Below are 15,507 nucleotides of genomic sequence, written 5' to 3' on the forward strand. Positions count from 1 at the left end.
CCATGGACCAGAGCATGCCAGGCGCTCCTGTCTTCCACTGCCTCCCCCAGTTTGGTCAGACTCATGTTTGTAGCTTCAAGAACACTGTCCCACCATCTCGTCCTCTGTCATCCCCTTCTCCTTGTGCCCTCCATCTTTCCCAACATCAGAGTCTTTTCCAGGGAGTCTTCTCTTCTCATGAGGTGGCCAAAGTCTTGGAGCCTCAGCTTCAGGATCTGTCCTTCCAGTGAGCACTCAGGGCTGATTTCCTTCAGAATGGATAGGGGCCAATGGCCCCTTCTAGTCCGGCATCCCATTCTCACTGGGACCAACCAGGGTAAGGTAAAGGACCCCTGGACGGTTAAGTCCAGACAAAGGCGACTATGGGGTTGCAGCGCTCATCTCGCTTTCAGGCCGAGGGAGCCATTGTTTGTCCACAGGCAGTTTTCCGGGTCATGTGGCCAGCAGGACTAAACCGCTCTGGTGAGACAGGCAGGGTCTCATCTTGCATACCAGATGGAGCTGGTAAACAGCTGCCCTGCACACAGAATTGACCTGCACCTCCATGGACAGCTGTGAGTCCAAAATGACTCCCAGGCTGTGCACCTGGTCCTTCAGGGACACAGTTACCCCGTTCAGGACCAGGGAGTCCCCCACACCAGCCCGCCCCCTGTCCCCCAAGGACAGTTCTTCTGTCTTGTCAGGATTCAACGTCAATCTGTTAGCCGCCATCCATCCTCCAACCGCCTCCAGACACTCACACAGGACCTTCACTGCCTTCACTGGTTCTGATTTAAAGGAGAGGTAGAGCTGGGTATCAACTGCATACTAATGAACACCCAGCCCAAACCCCCTGATGATCTCTCCCAGCGGCTCCAAGGATCCGTAGGTAGAGATATAAGGCACCAGCCTGATGCCCGGGCATCTTCACTTGGTCGCAAGTGGCCGAAAGCCGGTTGCAAAATGTGCCTGGCGCCTGGCTAATTTCGAACCCTGTTCCAGAGGCAGGCCTGGGCCAAAAGGAAGTGCAGTTCCAAGAGGAACGTAAGAAGAACCTGCTGGATCAGGCCTAGGGCCAATCTAGTCCATCATCCTCACTGTGGCCACCCAGATGCCCACAAGCAGGATCTTAGCACGAGAGCAACTCTCCCCTCCTGCCATGGAGCGTGGCCATCCTGGCTAGTAGCCACTGAAAGCCCTCTCCTCCTCCATGGATTTGTCTCCTCCTCCTCTGTCAAAAACATCCATGTTGCTGGCCGTCTCTGCCTCCTGTCCTGTGGCAGGGAGTTCCATAGTTAGTTAGTTAGTTAGTTAGTTAGTTAGTTAGTTAGTTAGTTAGTTAGTTAAATAAATAAATAAATAAATAAATAAATAAATAAATAAATGTTTTATTTATACCCCGCCCTTCCTGGTTCAGAAAACCGGGCTCAGGGCGCCTAACAACAAATTTAAAACACTTAATTGATGCAACAACAACAAAAAAACAGCATAAAATACAGTATAAAACGTGGATAACAATAAATTCAGAATTCAAAAATCAATTTAGGGGGGAAATCCATCCAATAAACATTCGATGATCCCCAGGGCTAGCTGGCTAAATTAGTCCTATTTGGGCCAGCGAGGAGACCAGGGGAGAATTAGCTGTGGGATCCCATAGTGGGGAATCTTCATAAAAAGGGAAGGGAAGGAAGGAGAATAAAAGATCAGGCTAAGTTCAAATTGAAAGCCAGGCGGAATAGCTCTGTCTTACAGGCCCTGCAGAAGGAAGTGAAATCCTTTAAATCCTGAAGGCAGCCCTGTTTAGGGAAGTTTTTAATATTTAATGCTGTATTGCTTTTAACACTCGATTGGGAGCTGCCCAGAGTGGCTGGGGAAACCCAGCCAGATGGGAGGGATATGAATAATAAAATATTATTATTATTATTATTACTATTATTATTAGACTGTGCGCTGCATGAAGAAGGGCACTTCTTCCTTTTCTCAGTCCTGAATCGCCAGTTACAGATAGGTAGCCGTGTTGGTCTGCCATAGTCAAAACAAAAAAATATTCCTTCCAGTAGCACCTTAAAGACCAACTAAGTTAGTTCTTGGTATGAGCTTTCGTGTGCATGCACATCGTGTGTATCTGAAGAAGTGTGCATGCACACGAAAGCTCATACCAAGAACTAACTTAGTTGGTCTTTAAGGTGCTACTGGAAGGAATATTTTTTTGTTCTGAATCGCCAGGTTAGGGTTGGTGGCAGTGGCGGCGTCTGGCTTGCGCAGGTTTAGATTTTCTGATGGCAACGAAGGAATGGAAAACCCCAGAGGGAAATCCCCGGCTGTCATTTACCGCGCAGCAATAACGAGGACAAACTAGATTGCCACCAGCTTGTTCATTTGCCTGCTCGGCAAAGCTTGTCACTTAACGATGGAAATCTCAGTTTGACTCTCTCATTACCACTCTCATTACTGCAGTCAGGGATGTCGTAGAATCGTAGAATCGAAGAGTTGGGAGGGGATCACAGCGGTCATCTAGTCCAACCCCCTGCAGTGCAGAAATCACACAGTGTCTGTATCTGTATTGGAGTCAAAATGGGCTCAGGTGTTGTTGTTTCTAAAAATGTACAACTTAAGAAATCAGTTGCTCCAGTTGTAGCTCTCCGGGTTCTCTGAGGGACGGTGTGCCTGCCACAGCCCTGGTCGACTTCTCTCAAAGCGAGGGGTGGATTGGGTCCCTCCATTGAGCTGAATGAAGAGGCTGCGGCAGGTCAGGGGATTCTGTGCGCCTGACTCCTCCTATTATTCATTTTTCTTTATTTGTGTAGCCGAAACAGCTGCAAAGCAAGATATATATAAAAACAAGATAAAATACAGTCATACAGTGGTACCTCGCAAGACGAATGCCTCGCAAGACAAAAAACTCTCAAGACGAAAGGGTTTTTGGTTTTTTGAGCTGCTTCGCAAGGCGATTTTCCCTATGGGCTTCCTTCGCAAGACGGAAACGTCTTGCAAGTTTGTTTCCTTTTTCTTAACACCGTTAATACAGTTGCGACTTGACTTCGAGGAGCAACTCACAGAACGCGGTGTGGTAGCCTTTTTTGAGGTTTTTGAAGACTTTGGTGATTTTTGAAGCTTTTCCAAACTTTCCCGACACCGTGCTTCGCAAGACGGAAAAAATCGCAAGACGACAAAACTCGCGGAACGAATTAATTTCGTCTTGCGAGGCACCACTGTACCTTGGGATAAATATGCTTCAGGATAAGTATTTTTGGGTTGTGCTCCGCGGCGACCCAGAACTAACGGAGCATGTTACTTCCGGGTTTCGCCGCTCGTGCATGCGCAGACATTCAAAATGATGTCACACGCATGCGCGGAAGTGGCGAAACGTGCAGACACGCTGTCGCGTCTTACATTCCGTTCGCATCCCAAGCTACCACTGTACACTGCAAAAGTTGAGATAATAATGTTAATAATGATAATGCCAGTAATACATTTTTATTTATACCCCGCCCTCCCCAGCCAGAACCAGGCTCAGGGGGCAGCTAACACCAATAAAATTACAATAAAATGTAAAAGAAAAAGAAAAAACAATTAATTAAAATATGGGTTAAAATACAGTTTAAAATGCAGCCTCATTTTCGTAGTAGCCCATAAATCAAAACCATAAGGGAAGGGCAGCATAAGGGTCAGACTGAGTCCAAACCAAAGGCCAGGCGGAACAGCTCCGTCTTGCAGGCCCTGCAGAAAGATGTCAAGTCCCGCAGGGCCCTAAGCTTTTGTGACAGAGTGTTCCACCAAGTTGGGGCCAGTACTGAAAAGGCCCTGGCCCTAGCTGAGACCAATCTAACCACCTTGTGGCTTGGGACCTCCAAAGTGTTCTTATTTGTGGACCTTAAGATCCTCCGCGGGGCATACCAGGAGAGGCGGTCCCGTAGGTACGAGATAATTATTTAGACCAGGCTTTCTGTCCAATAAAATTGAGCTCCACTTATCATCCATGCAAACCTTTCTCAGAATTGCCGCTGTAATGGCAAAATGGGCTGCCTGCTCAGAAATGTTAAGGGGACCTAATAGAAAGTTGATCAGTTATTTATTTCAGAAAATTTATACGGCTTGATCTTTTTATATATATATAAGCAGTTCACATGAAGTTTCAACAATAACACCAGGAAAACTTTTGCAGCCATACTTTAAAACTTAGAAAAGTTGAAATACTAAAACAGGTGAGAACTACCTCAACTTCCTAAACATTTAATTATCCAGTATATGTGTCGGCTGAGAGTTTTAAATCTTTGAACAAAGCTGTTCTTATGTCCTCATCAACTGGACAAACAAGCAAACGATAGAGTAAAAGTTCAGGCACATTACCCAGTCAGGGACTTCTCTGTGCATTATTGGGATTTGTGAACAGAATATAGAGTTCTTGATGGTGCACAAGCTTAACGTGAGTCAGCAGTGTGATGCAGCAGCAAAAAAGGCTAATTCTATTATGGGCTGCATGGACAGAAGTATAGTGTGCCCAGGTCAAGGGAAGTCATGGAGCAATTCTGTGCTGCCTTGGTCAGACCACACCTGGAATACTGTGTCCAGTTCTGGGCACCACAATTTAGGAAGGATGTTGATAAGCTGGAAGAGGTGCAGAGGAGCGCAACTAAGATTATCAAGGGACTGGAATCCAAACCTTATGAGGAACAGTTGAAGGAGACAGGTATGTTTAGCCTGAGAAAGAATAGACTCAGAGGAGATATGATAGCCATCTTCTAATATCTCAAGAGTTGTCACATGGAAGAGGGAACAAGTTTGTTTTCTCCTGGTCCGGACTCGAACCCATGGCTTCAAGTTACAGGAAAAGAGATTCCAATTAAACAAGAAGAATGGTGAGAGCTGTTCGACAGTGGAAAGGGGTGGACTCTCCTTCCTTGGAGGTTTTTAAGCAGAGGTTGGATGGCCACCTGCCATGGCTGCTTTAGCTGAGATTCCATCATTGTAGGGGGTTGGACTAGATGACCCTCGGGGTCCCTTCCAAGTCTATAATTGCACATTAGTTCCTATGTGCTGAAGGTCTTTCTCATTCCCCCTCACTCACCTTTTCCTTCCCCTCTTGTTTTTCAGGGTGTTCAAGAAAGCCAGTCCCAATGGGAAGGTAAGCTGAACTTCTTCGCCAGTTCTTTGGGTTTCTTTCATTTGGGGAAGTGGGAGAGAAGGAGGGGGCAAATGGGATTTTGTTCTCGTTATTTTATTTCTGGGAATGGGGAACTTGCATCCTCCCTCCCTCTGGAATCAGGACTCGGACTCGGAATAAAGCCTTCTGCTAAAAGCTTTAAGCGGGAAGGTAAACAGCGTTCCGTGTGCTGCGCTGGCTCGCCAGATGCAGCTTTGTCACGCTGGCCACGTGACCCGGAAGTGTCTCCGGACAGCGCTGGCTCCCGGCCTATAGAGTGAGATGAGTGCACAACCCTAGAGTCTGGCAAGACTGGCCCGTACGGGCAGGGGTACCTTTACCTTTACCTTTAAAAGCTTTAAGGCATCAATGAGTGCGTCCCGTCATCAAGACAAGGCACAGCAGGTGTACACAAGCTTTGCATATTCTAGATGGATTGTTGACTATTTCTTTATTTGATACAAGTTTTATTATGACTTATTTGCATTGGATCGGATTCTTATGGGGTGTGCAATCTTTGTTGTATATTTTATAGAATCACAGAATCATAGAGTTGGCCCTCTACTCCAACCCCCTGCAATGCAGGAATAATATTTTGCTGTTTCCCCATCTTTCAAGCCGCCTTGTACATTTGTTTAGTTGTTTAGTCATGTCCGACTCTTCGTGACCCCCTGGACCAGAGCACGCCAGGCACTCCTGTCTTCCACTGCCTCCCACAGTTTGGTCAGACTCATGCTGGTAGCTTCAAGAACACTGTCCCACCATCTCGTCCTCTGTCGTCCCCTTCTCCTTGTGCCCTCCATCTTTCCCAACATCAGGGTCTTTTCCAGGGAGTCTTCTCTTCTCATGAGGTGGCCAAAGTCTTGGAGCCTCAGCTTCACGATCTGTCCTTCCAGTGAGCACTCAGGGCTGATTTCCTTCAGAATGGAGAGGTTTGATCCTCTTGCAGTCCATGGGACTCTCAAGAGTCTCCTCCAGCACCAGAATTCAAAAGCATCAATTCTTCGGCGATCAGCCTTCTTTATGCTCCAGCTCTCACTTCCATACATCACTACTGAGAAAACCGGAATAGAATAGAATAGAAGAGAAGAGAAGCTGTGGTGGATACTTGCTCCAGCCCCTTCACATAAATATATCTTTTTAGTTGTTTGTTTTTGACTGTAAGCTTTCTCAAGTCAATAAATAAGAGTTATGTGCAGCTTTGATTATTCTGCGAACCACCCTGAGATCTTGTGACCATCCATAAATTTAATATAATAAATGAATGTCAAAAAAGGAGACCCCGACTAAACGTTAGGAATAACTCCCTGGGTGCAAGAGCTTCGACTCACTTGGGAGGTTGTGGGCTCCCTTTCCTTGGGGGACTTTAAAGCAGAGGTTGGGCGGCCACCTGTCATGGGTGCTTTAGCTGCGATCTCTGCATCGTAGGTGGCTGGTCTGGATGACCCTCGGGGGGCCCCTTGCAGCTCTACAGTTCTGTGATTCTTTGCATCACTGTAGCAAGAAAAAAAAGCAACTAATGGATTTAATAAATAATTATAATTATAATAATAATAGTGAGTATACTGGCAAGCTTGTTCAGAATGCCAGCATTCACCATTTGGGCCGTCCTTCACCTTGCCAGCAGGCTAAGTGCTTTTCATCCAAGGCAACAACAGCCTCCTGCAAACCAGCATCTTGTTGCTAGGCGAGCTCACCTGTGCTGCCTCTGCCTGACCCTGATACACATCACTCAGTGCTCTTATAAGAGGAGAAGGAGGATGCCGGATCGGATTGGCTGGAAGCGGGGAGACAGTCCCCAGGCCTGGAGGGCTTGCATTATACTGACTGTGCAAGACTGGGAGAGATGGCTTTTAACTGTGTGAGTGTCTGGAGGCGGTTGGAGGATGGATGGCAGCTAACAGATTGAGGTTGAATCCTGACAAGACAGAAGTACAGGAGGCGGGCGGGTGTGGAGGACTCACTGGTCCTGAATGGGGTAACTGTGTCCCTGAAGGACCAGGTGCACAGCCTGGGAGTCATTTTGGACTCACAGCTGTCCATGGAGGAGCAGATCAATTCTGTGTCCATGGCAGCTGTTTATCAGCTCCATCTGGTACGCAAGATGAGACCCTCCCTGCCCACAAAATGTCTCACCAGAATGGTGCATGTGCTGGTTATCTCCCACTTGGACTACTGCAATGTGCTCTATGTGGGGCTACCTTTGAATGTGACTCGAAAACTGCAATTACCGTATTTTTCACTCTCTAAGATGCACCAGACCACAAGACGCACCTAGTTTTTGAAGGAGGAAAACAAGAAAAAAAATATTCTGAATCTCAGAAGCCAGAACAGCAAGAGGGATCACTGTGCAGTGAAAGCAGCAATCCCTCTTGCTGTTCTGGCTTCTGGGATAGCTGCGCAGCCTGCATTCACTCCATAAGACGCACACACATTTCCCCTTACTTTTTAGGAGGGAAAAAGTGAGTCATAGAGCAAAAAATACGGTAATCCAGAATGCGGCAGCTAGACTGGGGACTGGGAGCGGCCACTGAGACCTCATAACACCGGTCCTGAAAGACCTACACTGGCTCCCAGTACGTTTCTGATCACAATTCAAAGTGTTGGTGCTGACCTTGAAAGCCCTAAATGGCCTCGGTCCAGTATACGTGAAGGAGCGTCTCCACCCCCATCGTTCTGCCCGGACACTGAGGTCCAGCTCCGAGGGCCTTCTGGCGGTTCCCTCGCTGCAAGAAGCCAAGTTACAGGGAACCAGGCAGAGGGCCTTCTCGGTGGTGGCGCCCGCCCTGTGGAACGCCCTCCCACCAGATGTCAAAGAGAACAACAACTACCAGACTTTTAGAAGACATCTGAAGGCAGCCCTGTTTAGGGAAGCTTTTAATGTTTAATAGACTATTGTATTTTAATATTGTCTTGGAAGCTGCCCAGAGTGGCTTGGGAAACCCAGCCAGATGGCTGGGGTATAAATAAATAAATTATTATTATTATTATTATTATTATTATTATTATTATTATCATTATCATTATCATTTTCATTATTCAGTTTGGGCAATGAAAATGAAAGACTCGGCTGGGTGGCTGAAGACTCTTTCTGACTTGGCTGTGGGGCTTGCCTCTGAGCTGACTCCAAAATTGCTTCGTTGCATTTTGAATACTATTCCCCCCCCCCTTTTTCCATGGGACATGAGTTTCTCCAAAGCAGGACTCTTACTTGCTGTGGGGTGGGTGGATAGCGGGGCTGAACCCCACACCTTTTGCGAACTAGGAAACTCTGTTTCTGCAAATTCAGATCAAGAGGAATAAAACAGGCAAACACCCAGAGCTTTCTCAAAAGGCATTCTGAGTATTGGGCGGACCGTAGTTCAGTGGTAGAGCAGCGTTCAGAGGGTCCCAGGTTCAGTCCTGGAGCATCACAAGGGCGAGGTGGTGGTGGGTGGAGGACATTGTTTCAGAGAGCTTTGGCTCTGTGGATATTTCCCTTTGATAAACAATAGGTCTGCATGGAACAAAGAGGGACATGCTGGAATTGGGGCAGCCAGCCTCAGGGGGTGGTAATGGGGTGCAACAGCAGTGGGAGGGTGTCAGGATGCCTGGGTCCCCAACTCCTTTCCAGGCAAGGAAAAGGCAGTTTTTGATGGGCTCTCCAGATGACCTATTTAGTGAGCTTTCATCCTCATTTGCCTGCACAAAGCTTTCCAGGATGTTGTGTTACATCTGGTGTTGACATTTGTTGCGATTTGTTTGTGGGGTGCTTATACAACTCTGAGCGCGCCTCCTGCCCTCCATCTTGATTTGCTTGTGGCATGTTTACACATCTCCCCATGAGTCATTGGTTGGCGTCTCGCTTTTCCAAACCGCAAAACGTCCAGCTGTTTTGCTTTTTGAAGCAGATTTGTTGTGCCGTGTGGCAGAGCACTTCGACCCACTTCAGTTGCGTTAAACTAGCTGTTGCACGACACCGCAATGTCTGAGAGGGAGTCCAAGGCTTCACTTTCCTTGGAATGAAGGTCAGATGAGACGGCGGTGTCTTTAGAATACAGTGGTACCTCGGTTTACGAACTTAATCCGTTCCAGAAGTCCGTTCTTAAACCGCAGCGCGCTTTCCCTAATGAGGCCTCCCACTGCCAGTGCCCTTCCATTCTTAGTAAAGGTAAAGGTACCCCTGCCCGTACGGGCCAGTCTTGCCAGACTCTAGGGTTGTGCGCCCATCTCACTCAAGAGGCCGGGGGCCAGCGCTGTCCAGAGACACTTCCGGGTCACATGGCCAGCGTGACATCGCTGCTCTGGCGAGCCAGAGCCACACACGGAAACGCCGTTTACCTTCCCGCTTGTAAGCGGTCCCTATTTATCTACTTGCACCCGGGGGTGCTTTCGAACTGCTAGGTTGGCAGGCGCTGGGACCGAACAACGGGAGCGCACCCTGCCGCAGGGATTCGAACCGCCGACCTTTCGATCGGCAAGCCCTAGGCGCTGAGGCTTTTACCCACAGCGCCACCTGCTTCCATTCTTAGACCGAAGTAAAATTCGCAAACCTGGATACTACTTCTGGTTTTGCAGAGTTCATAAACCGAATCAATTGTAAACAGGACTCTTCTTAAACCGAGGTACCACTGTATCTGGTATGCAGTGGACGCTCAGGTTGCGAACGTGATCCGTGCGGGAGGCACATTCACAACCCGCAGCATTCGCAACCCGCAGCGCTGCGTTTGCGCATGCGTGGGTTGCGATTTGGCACTTCTGTACATGCGCAAAGCGTGATTGAGCGCTTCTGCACATGCGTGACTGCTGAAACCCAGAAGTAACCTGTTCCGGTACCTCCAGGTTTCAGCGGGTATGTAACCCAAAAAAACGCAACCTGAAGCGTCTATAACCCGAGGTATGACTGTATTTGCACACATATATATATAACACGAGCATAAGATGGAGTGACTCAGAGCATTGATACCCCAACAGATCTTGCTTCTCCATTTGCCACCGTTGTGGATCCAGCCCAGAGCAAGCAGGTCTCGGTGTCTCCATCTCCCAGCCGGCTTTCAGCTCAGCTCAAGCACAACTCTCTCGCTCTCGGTCTCCTACCCAGCAGATAGGTGAGGGGGCTGGAGGAAAGGCCCAGCCATTCGCCTGAAGGGCACTCTGGCTTAGTAAGAGCTCTTGCAACCCAGCTTATTCTTTGGGGATGCTGTTGAGGACACCGAAGTGGACAGCGAAGGCCATTGTCCTGCAAATGTTGTGCATATGCCTGATTATCGTCTTCCAAAGCAACTACTCTATTCTGAACTTAGAAATGGAAAAAATAAAAATGTTTTTAAAATGTCCAGTAACACCCTAGAGACCAACTAAGTTTGTTCTCGGTATAAGCTTTTGTATGCATGCACACTTCTTCAGATAAATGGAAAGCATAATACCAGTGGTCAACGAAAGAGGTTCAAAGATGCTCTCAAGGGAAATCTTTAAAAATGTGGTTTAAACACCGGCAAATGGGAAACACTGGCCTCGCTGTGAGCTCTCCAGTTGGAGAACAGCCTTTACCAAAGGTGTCATGGGCTTTGGAGACGCTTGAACTCAGGACGCAAGGGAGAAGCGTGCCAAGAGGAAGGCACGCTTGGCAAACCCTCACTGTGATCAACTCCTGCCCAGAAACCAATGTCCCCACTGTGGAAGGATGTGTCGGTCTGGAATTGGCCTCCACAGTCACTTACGGACTCACTGTTAAAACCCTGTTTATGGAAGACAATCTTACTCGGTTACGAGGGATTGCCCAAGAAGAAGAAGACCTACAAATAAACATGTCTGCCCAGCACAGCAACATCCTCTGTTAGATTCCAACCTTCCTTGGGCACAGGACCCCAAACATTGGAAGGGACTCCAGGCATCATCCAGACTGACCCCACCCCAACCCAAAAAACATGATGTTTTCGTATGCACTCAAATCCTTCCTGCAAGATAGTGACACCTTCACAACCACCCTGTGAGGTAGGCTCGGCTGACTTTTCCATTCCCACCTGGGCGCCTCTCCTGAACAGAGAAGCAGGTGTCTGCCCACCTGGGCTGACCGCCGGTGACCCAGGCCTCTCCAGGAGCAGACAGACCTTACTGGCGGAGCTCGTTCCAAGGTTGCCATTGAGCTGCATTTACAGCTGCAGCTCAGCCTTCAAAGAGATTTTGAGCCACCTCCGGTGTCCTTCGCAAGGACCCCTCTGCCACCGAGGCAGATTCGTCGGCAGGCGACTCTTTTGATAACGGGAGTGTTTTCTTCCCAGATGTCGGCTGCCGGCGACGGTGAGTCATGCAGCCGCCTCCCGAGCCCAAGCCCTCGAAATGTGATTGAGATGGAGGCTTATTCAATAACCTAATTGGATGAACTGCAGGGTCAGGGAGCTAATCAGCTGTGCCTGGAATTCCTGGGGCTTTGCAAAAGCACGACTATCGCGCTTCGTACGTCTGATGCCAAAGCCCGGAGAAGGGTTTTTTTGTGGAGGGGAAAGGGGGGGGGGGTGGAAACAGAGTCTGGGGGAATAAGGGGAGCAGGCGCAATGCAAAGAGCCCTGCTAGGTGGCTGATTGTAGAATCGTCAAGTTGGAAGGGTCCCCCAGAGGTCAAGCACGAGATCTCACAAGAGCTTGGATGCTTTAGTTGCTGGGGAAACCCAGCCAGATGGGCAGGGTGAAAATAATAAAATTATTATTATTATTATTATTATTATTATTATTATTATGGTTCCTGCATTGCAAGAGCAGTGGACTGGATGATCCTTGGGGGTCCCTTTCCATTCTTGCCAGTCCTGGGCTGGGCAGCCCAGTGGCCTGACTCATCCTAGGGCAGCTTCCCGCAGCTGGGCTTAAGAGTCAAGGGTCTTCATATGTGGTTCTTGTGCTAAGGTAAAAGCTTACTGGGAAATGATATATAATGAAACAAAAAGGATGTTGAAAATAACCTTTGTTAAACCCCCCCCCCAAAAAAAAAAACCCCAGAAGCTTTTGGGAATTACAGGGACACAACTACTTAACCTGTATAGAAACTTATTCATATATGCTACTACAACGGCAAGAATGTTACTCACCCCAAAATGGAAAGAAGCAGAAGTCCCAGCAAAGGAGGAACGGATACAAAAACTTATGGAATATGCAGAAATGGTGAAACTTGCCGGAAGGATAAGAAATTCAAGATAACAACCTTTTTTTAATAAAAGAATGGAAATGGTTTATTGAATACTCACAGATAAACTGTGAGCAGATAAGAACATTAGCAGGAGTATTGTAATAACCTGCAGTTTCATAGGAGTTTATATTTAAAGACGATGAATAAATGAGCAAATTAAGTCAGTTTGGACTTGCAGAAGATGTTAAAAATAAATTTAAGGAACCGCAGGAAGAGGGGGGAGGAAGCCAAGTTTTGAAATGTCAAAATGATTGTAAAATTAGTGAAATGTATAAACTTGAAAAGTATATTTTTTAAAAAAGAGAGTGGAGGGTACCTGCTGATGCTTTCCCTTCCCACACCTGTTTCTCTCTCCCTTCCCACTCGAGAGCTGGGCTCGTAATTGTTTTTAATGATGCGCCTGATGTAGCTGCCCCTGTGATTAAACACTTTAATGTGGTCTTGTTCAGGCAGCGCATAAAGGTTTGAGAGGAGCTCTCTGGCCTTCCACGAACTGCTTATCTCTGATCTTCCTGGAGGCTGGAAGGGAGGAAGGCAAGGTCCGCATTTGAATTTGAATCGAGCGGATGACTCACTGCCTCTGCACCAGGAGCACCAGCAATTCCTGGAGTGCCTGTCGCTGTTTCCGAAGGGCCCTATCCTGCACTGCCTCCCTCTCCACTGGGGTGGCTTGTTATGGCAGCCTCATGGGCACTCTGCGCTCAGCAGACACCCCCACAACCGAGGGTTTCACGTACCGGTTAAGCAGGAAGATGGTCTGCATCAGGTCTGGTCCTAACGTTAGCGAGGTTTAGGCCTGGGCAATCTATCAGTGAGTGAGAGCAGTGAGAGATTTTACTTTCTTGGGCTCCATGATCACTGCAGATGGTGACAGCAGTCACGAAATTAAAAGACGCCTGCTTCTTGGGAGAAAAGCGATGACAAACCTAGACAGCATCTTAAAAAGCAGAGACTTCACCTTGCCGACAAAGGTCCGTATAGTTAAAGCCATGGTTTTCCCAGTAGTGATGTATGGAAGTGAGAGCTGGACCATAAAGAAGGCTGATTGCTGAAGAATTGATACTTTTGAATTATGGTGCTGGAGGAGACTCTTGAGAGTCCCATGGACTGCAAGAAGATCAAATCTATCCCTTCTTAAGGAAATCAGCCCTGAGTGCTCACTGGAAGGACAGATCCTGAAGCTGAGGCTCCAATCCTTTGGCCACCTCATGAGAAGAGAAGACTCCCTGGAACAGACCCTGATGTTGGGAAAGATGGAGGGCACAAGGAGAAGGGGACGATAGAGGACAATATGGTTGGACAGTGTTCTTGATGCTACCAGCATGAGTTTGACCAAACTGCGGGAGGCAGTGGAAGACAGGAGTGCCTGGCGTGCTCTGGTCCAGGGGGTCACAAAGAGTCTAAACGACTAAACAACAACAACAATCTATCAATATATCATCCAAAACCGGTTTGAAGTGTGTATCACGATAACCCGCCTCATAATTTTGAACCTGCCAATGTATTGCGAATCGTGGCATGTGTGTCTGCTATGAAAAAATCATGATGTGCCAAAATGTTTAAAACAAAAAATGAATGTTGAAAATGCAAGGAAAAGGAAGGTACTTTTTACCATATGTGGTGGACATGTAAAGAGGTAAAAGCTTTCTGGGAAATGATATATAATGAGTTAAAGAAAATGTTTAAAAACACTGTTGTTTTAAAAAACCATCAGCTTTTTAATTGGGTATAGTGGGTAGAGAGATACCGAGACAAGATAAGAAATTCTTCTTATATGCAACAAGTGCAGCAAGAATTTTGTTAGCCCAAAGATGGAAACAACAGGAGTTACCAACAAAAGAAGAGTGGCAGATGAAAATGATGGACTTTGCAGAACTGGCAAAACTAGGGGAAAGAATCCGGAAGCAGTGAGACCAAGCATTCCAAAAGGACTGGAACAAATTTATATTATATTTGAAAGACAACTGTAAGCAATTCACATCCTTAGCAGGGTTTTCTGCAGATCTGTAAGGTGAAATTGCTACCTATTCAGGTTGAGTAATATAATATTTTAGGTAATGCTATAACAAGGCTAGGAAATGAAGCGAAATGTAAAGATGTAAAGTTTAATTTTGTAAACCATCAGATGGGAGGGAGGGATGTCATTGGGCTCAGTCGAGCCAAACAGAGAAAACAAGAGGGTTACGATGTTACGTAATGTGATTATATGTAAATCCAATAAAAATCGTTTAGAAAAAAAAGAAAATGCGTCTCTCGATTCCGGCAGCCCCTGTTAGCTCAGCCGGCTCAGCTCTCCCTACGTCCTGCAGCGGGGCAGAGAATCACAAGAGCAGGCACCAGCGAAAATCACAATGTGGAGAGAACTGTGCAGCCAGCGAATGACTCTACATAGCTCCATCCTTATTTCAGACGTTGCCATAGATCAATATATCACAATGCTTAGCTGCCGATATATCACGATGCTGGAAACCGCCTATCGCCCAGCCTTGGTGAGGTTGATGCTTCTGGTGGCAGCCGATGCCACTGGAGAAGAAGACTTCTACACACAGCACATAGTTGGAACTGCGTAACTCTCTCCTGCAGGAGGCAGTGAGGACTCTGCCATTGTTATGTACTGAGTTGAATAGGATCCAAAATGCAGCAGTCTGATTGGTCCTAGAACAATAGGATTCAGAATGCAGCAGTCTGATTGGTCCGCAGGAGCCACCCAATCCAGCTCCAGGTGGAAGTGAATCCGCAACCTGATTGGCCTACAGGAGAATCCCAGAATTAGCCAATCATGTGGGGCCCATTGTGTAAATAATGTATATAAAGCAGACACTTTGGGGGAACTTCCATTCCTCCTCACCACTATGAGCTGAATAAAGAGCATGAAATCCACACTCGACTCCGAGTATATTTCAGCCATCCTTTCTCTCTCTGCTCCTCCCTCTTCATACCTCTTCTGGTTCTGGGAAACCAGCAGGGATGGGAGCTGGTTGCAGCAAGAGTGGGGGAAAGCCTGACTTCCTCACCAGCCAGATTCCTTGCTGCCTCTCTGCCCGCCTCTTCTCCAGCCTCCCCTTCTGCCTCTGATTCTGGACTGCTCTCTGCCAGAGACTCTCCCAGCTCACTAAACCCTGTTGCCTCTTCAGCTTCTCCTCCTTCCTGTCTGCTCCCTCTTCTCCCTCTGACATGACCACCAGTCCCCTGGTCTGAGCGAAGCTGAGGTTTCTAGAAAGAGTGTT

General features: G+C 47.4%; 1 protein-coding gene across 3 annotated transcripts in view; it reads left to right on the top strand.

Moving 5' to 3' along the window:
* The window catches only part of ARRB1 (arrestin beta 1), a 123,514-nt gene that overhangs the window by 73,366 nt on the left and 34,641 nt on the right, over positions 1–15,507 (top strand). For all 3 annotated transcript variants that reach the window (XM_077926825.1, XM_077926824.1, XM_077926823.1), the window contains exon 2: positions 5,074–5,104. In XM_077926825.1, coding sequence (XP_077782951.1) covers positions 5,074–5,104 — 31 coding nt within the window. The remainder of the gene's footprint in view (positions 1–5,073; positions 5,105–15,507) is intronic.

Source organism: Podarcis muralis, chromosome 4, assembly GCF_964188315.1.
Source record: "Podarcis muralis chromosome 4, rPodMur119.hap1.1, whole genome shotgun sequence".
NCBI lineage: Eukaryota > Metazoa > Chordata > Lepidosauria > Squamata > Lacertidae > Podarcis > Podarcis muralis.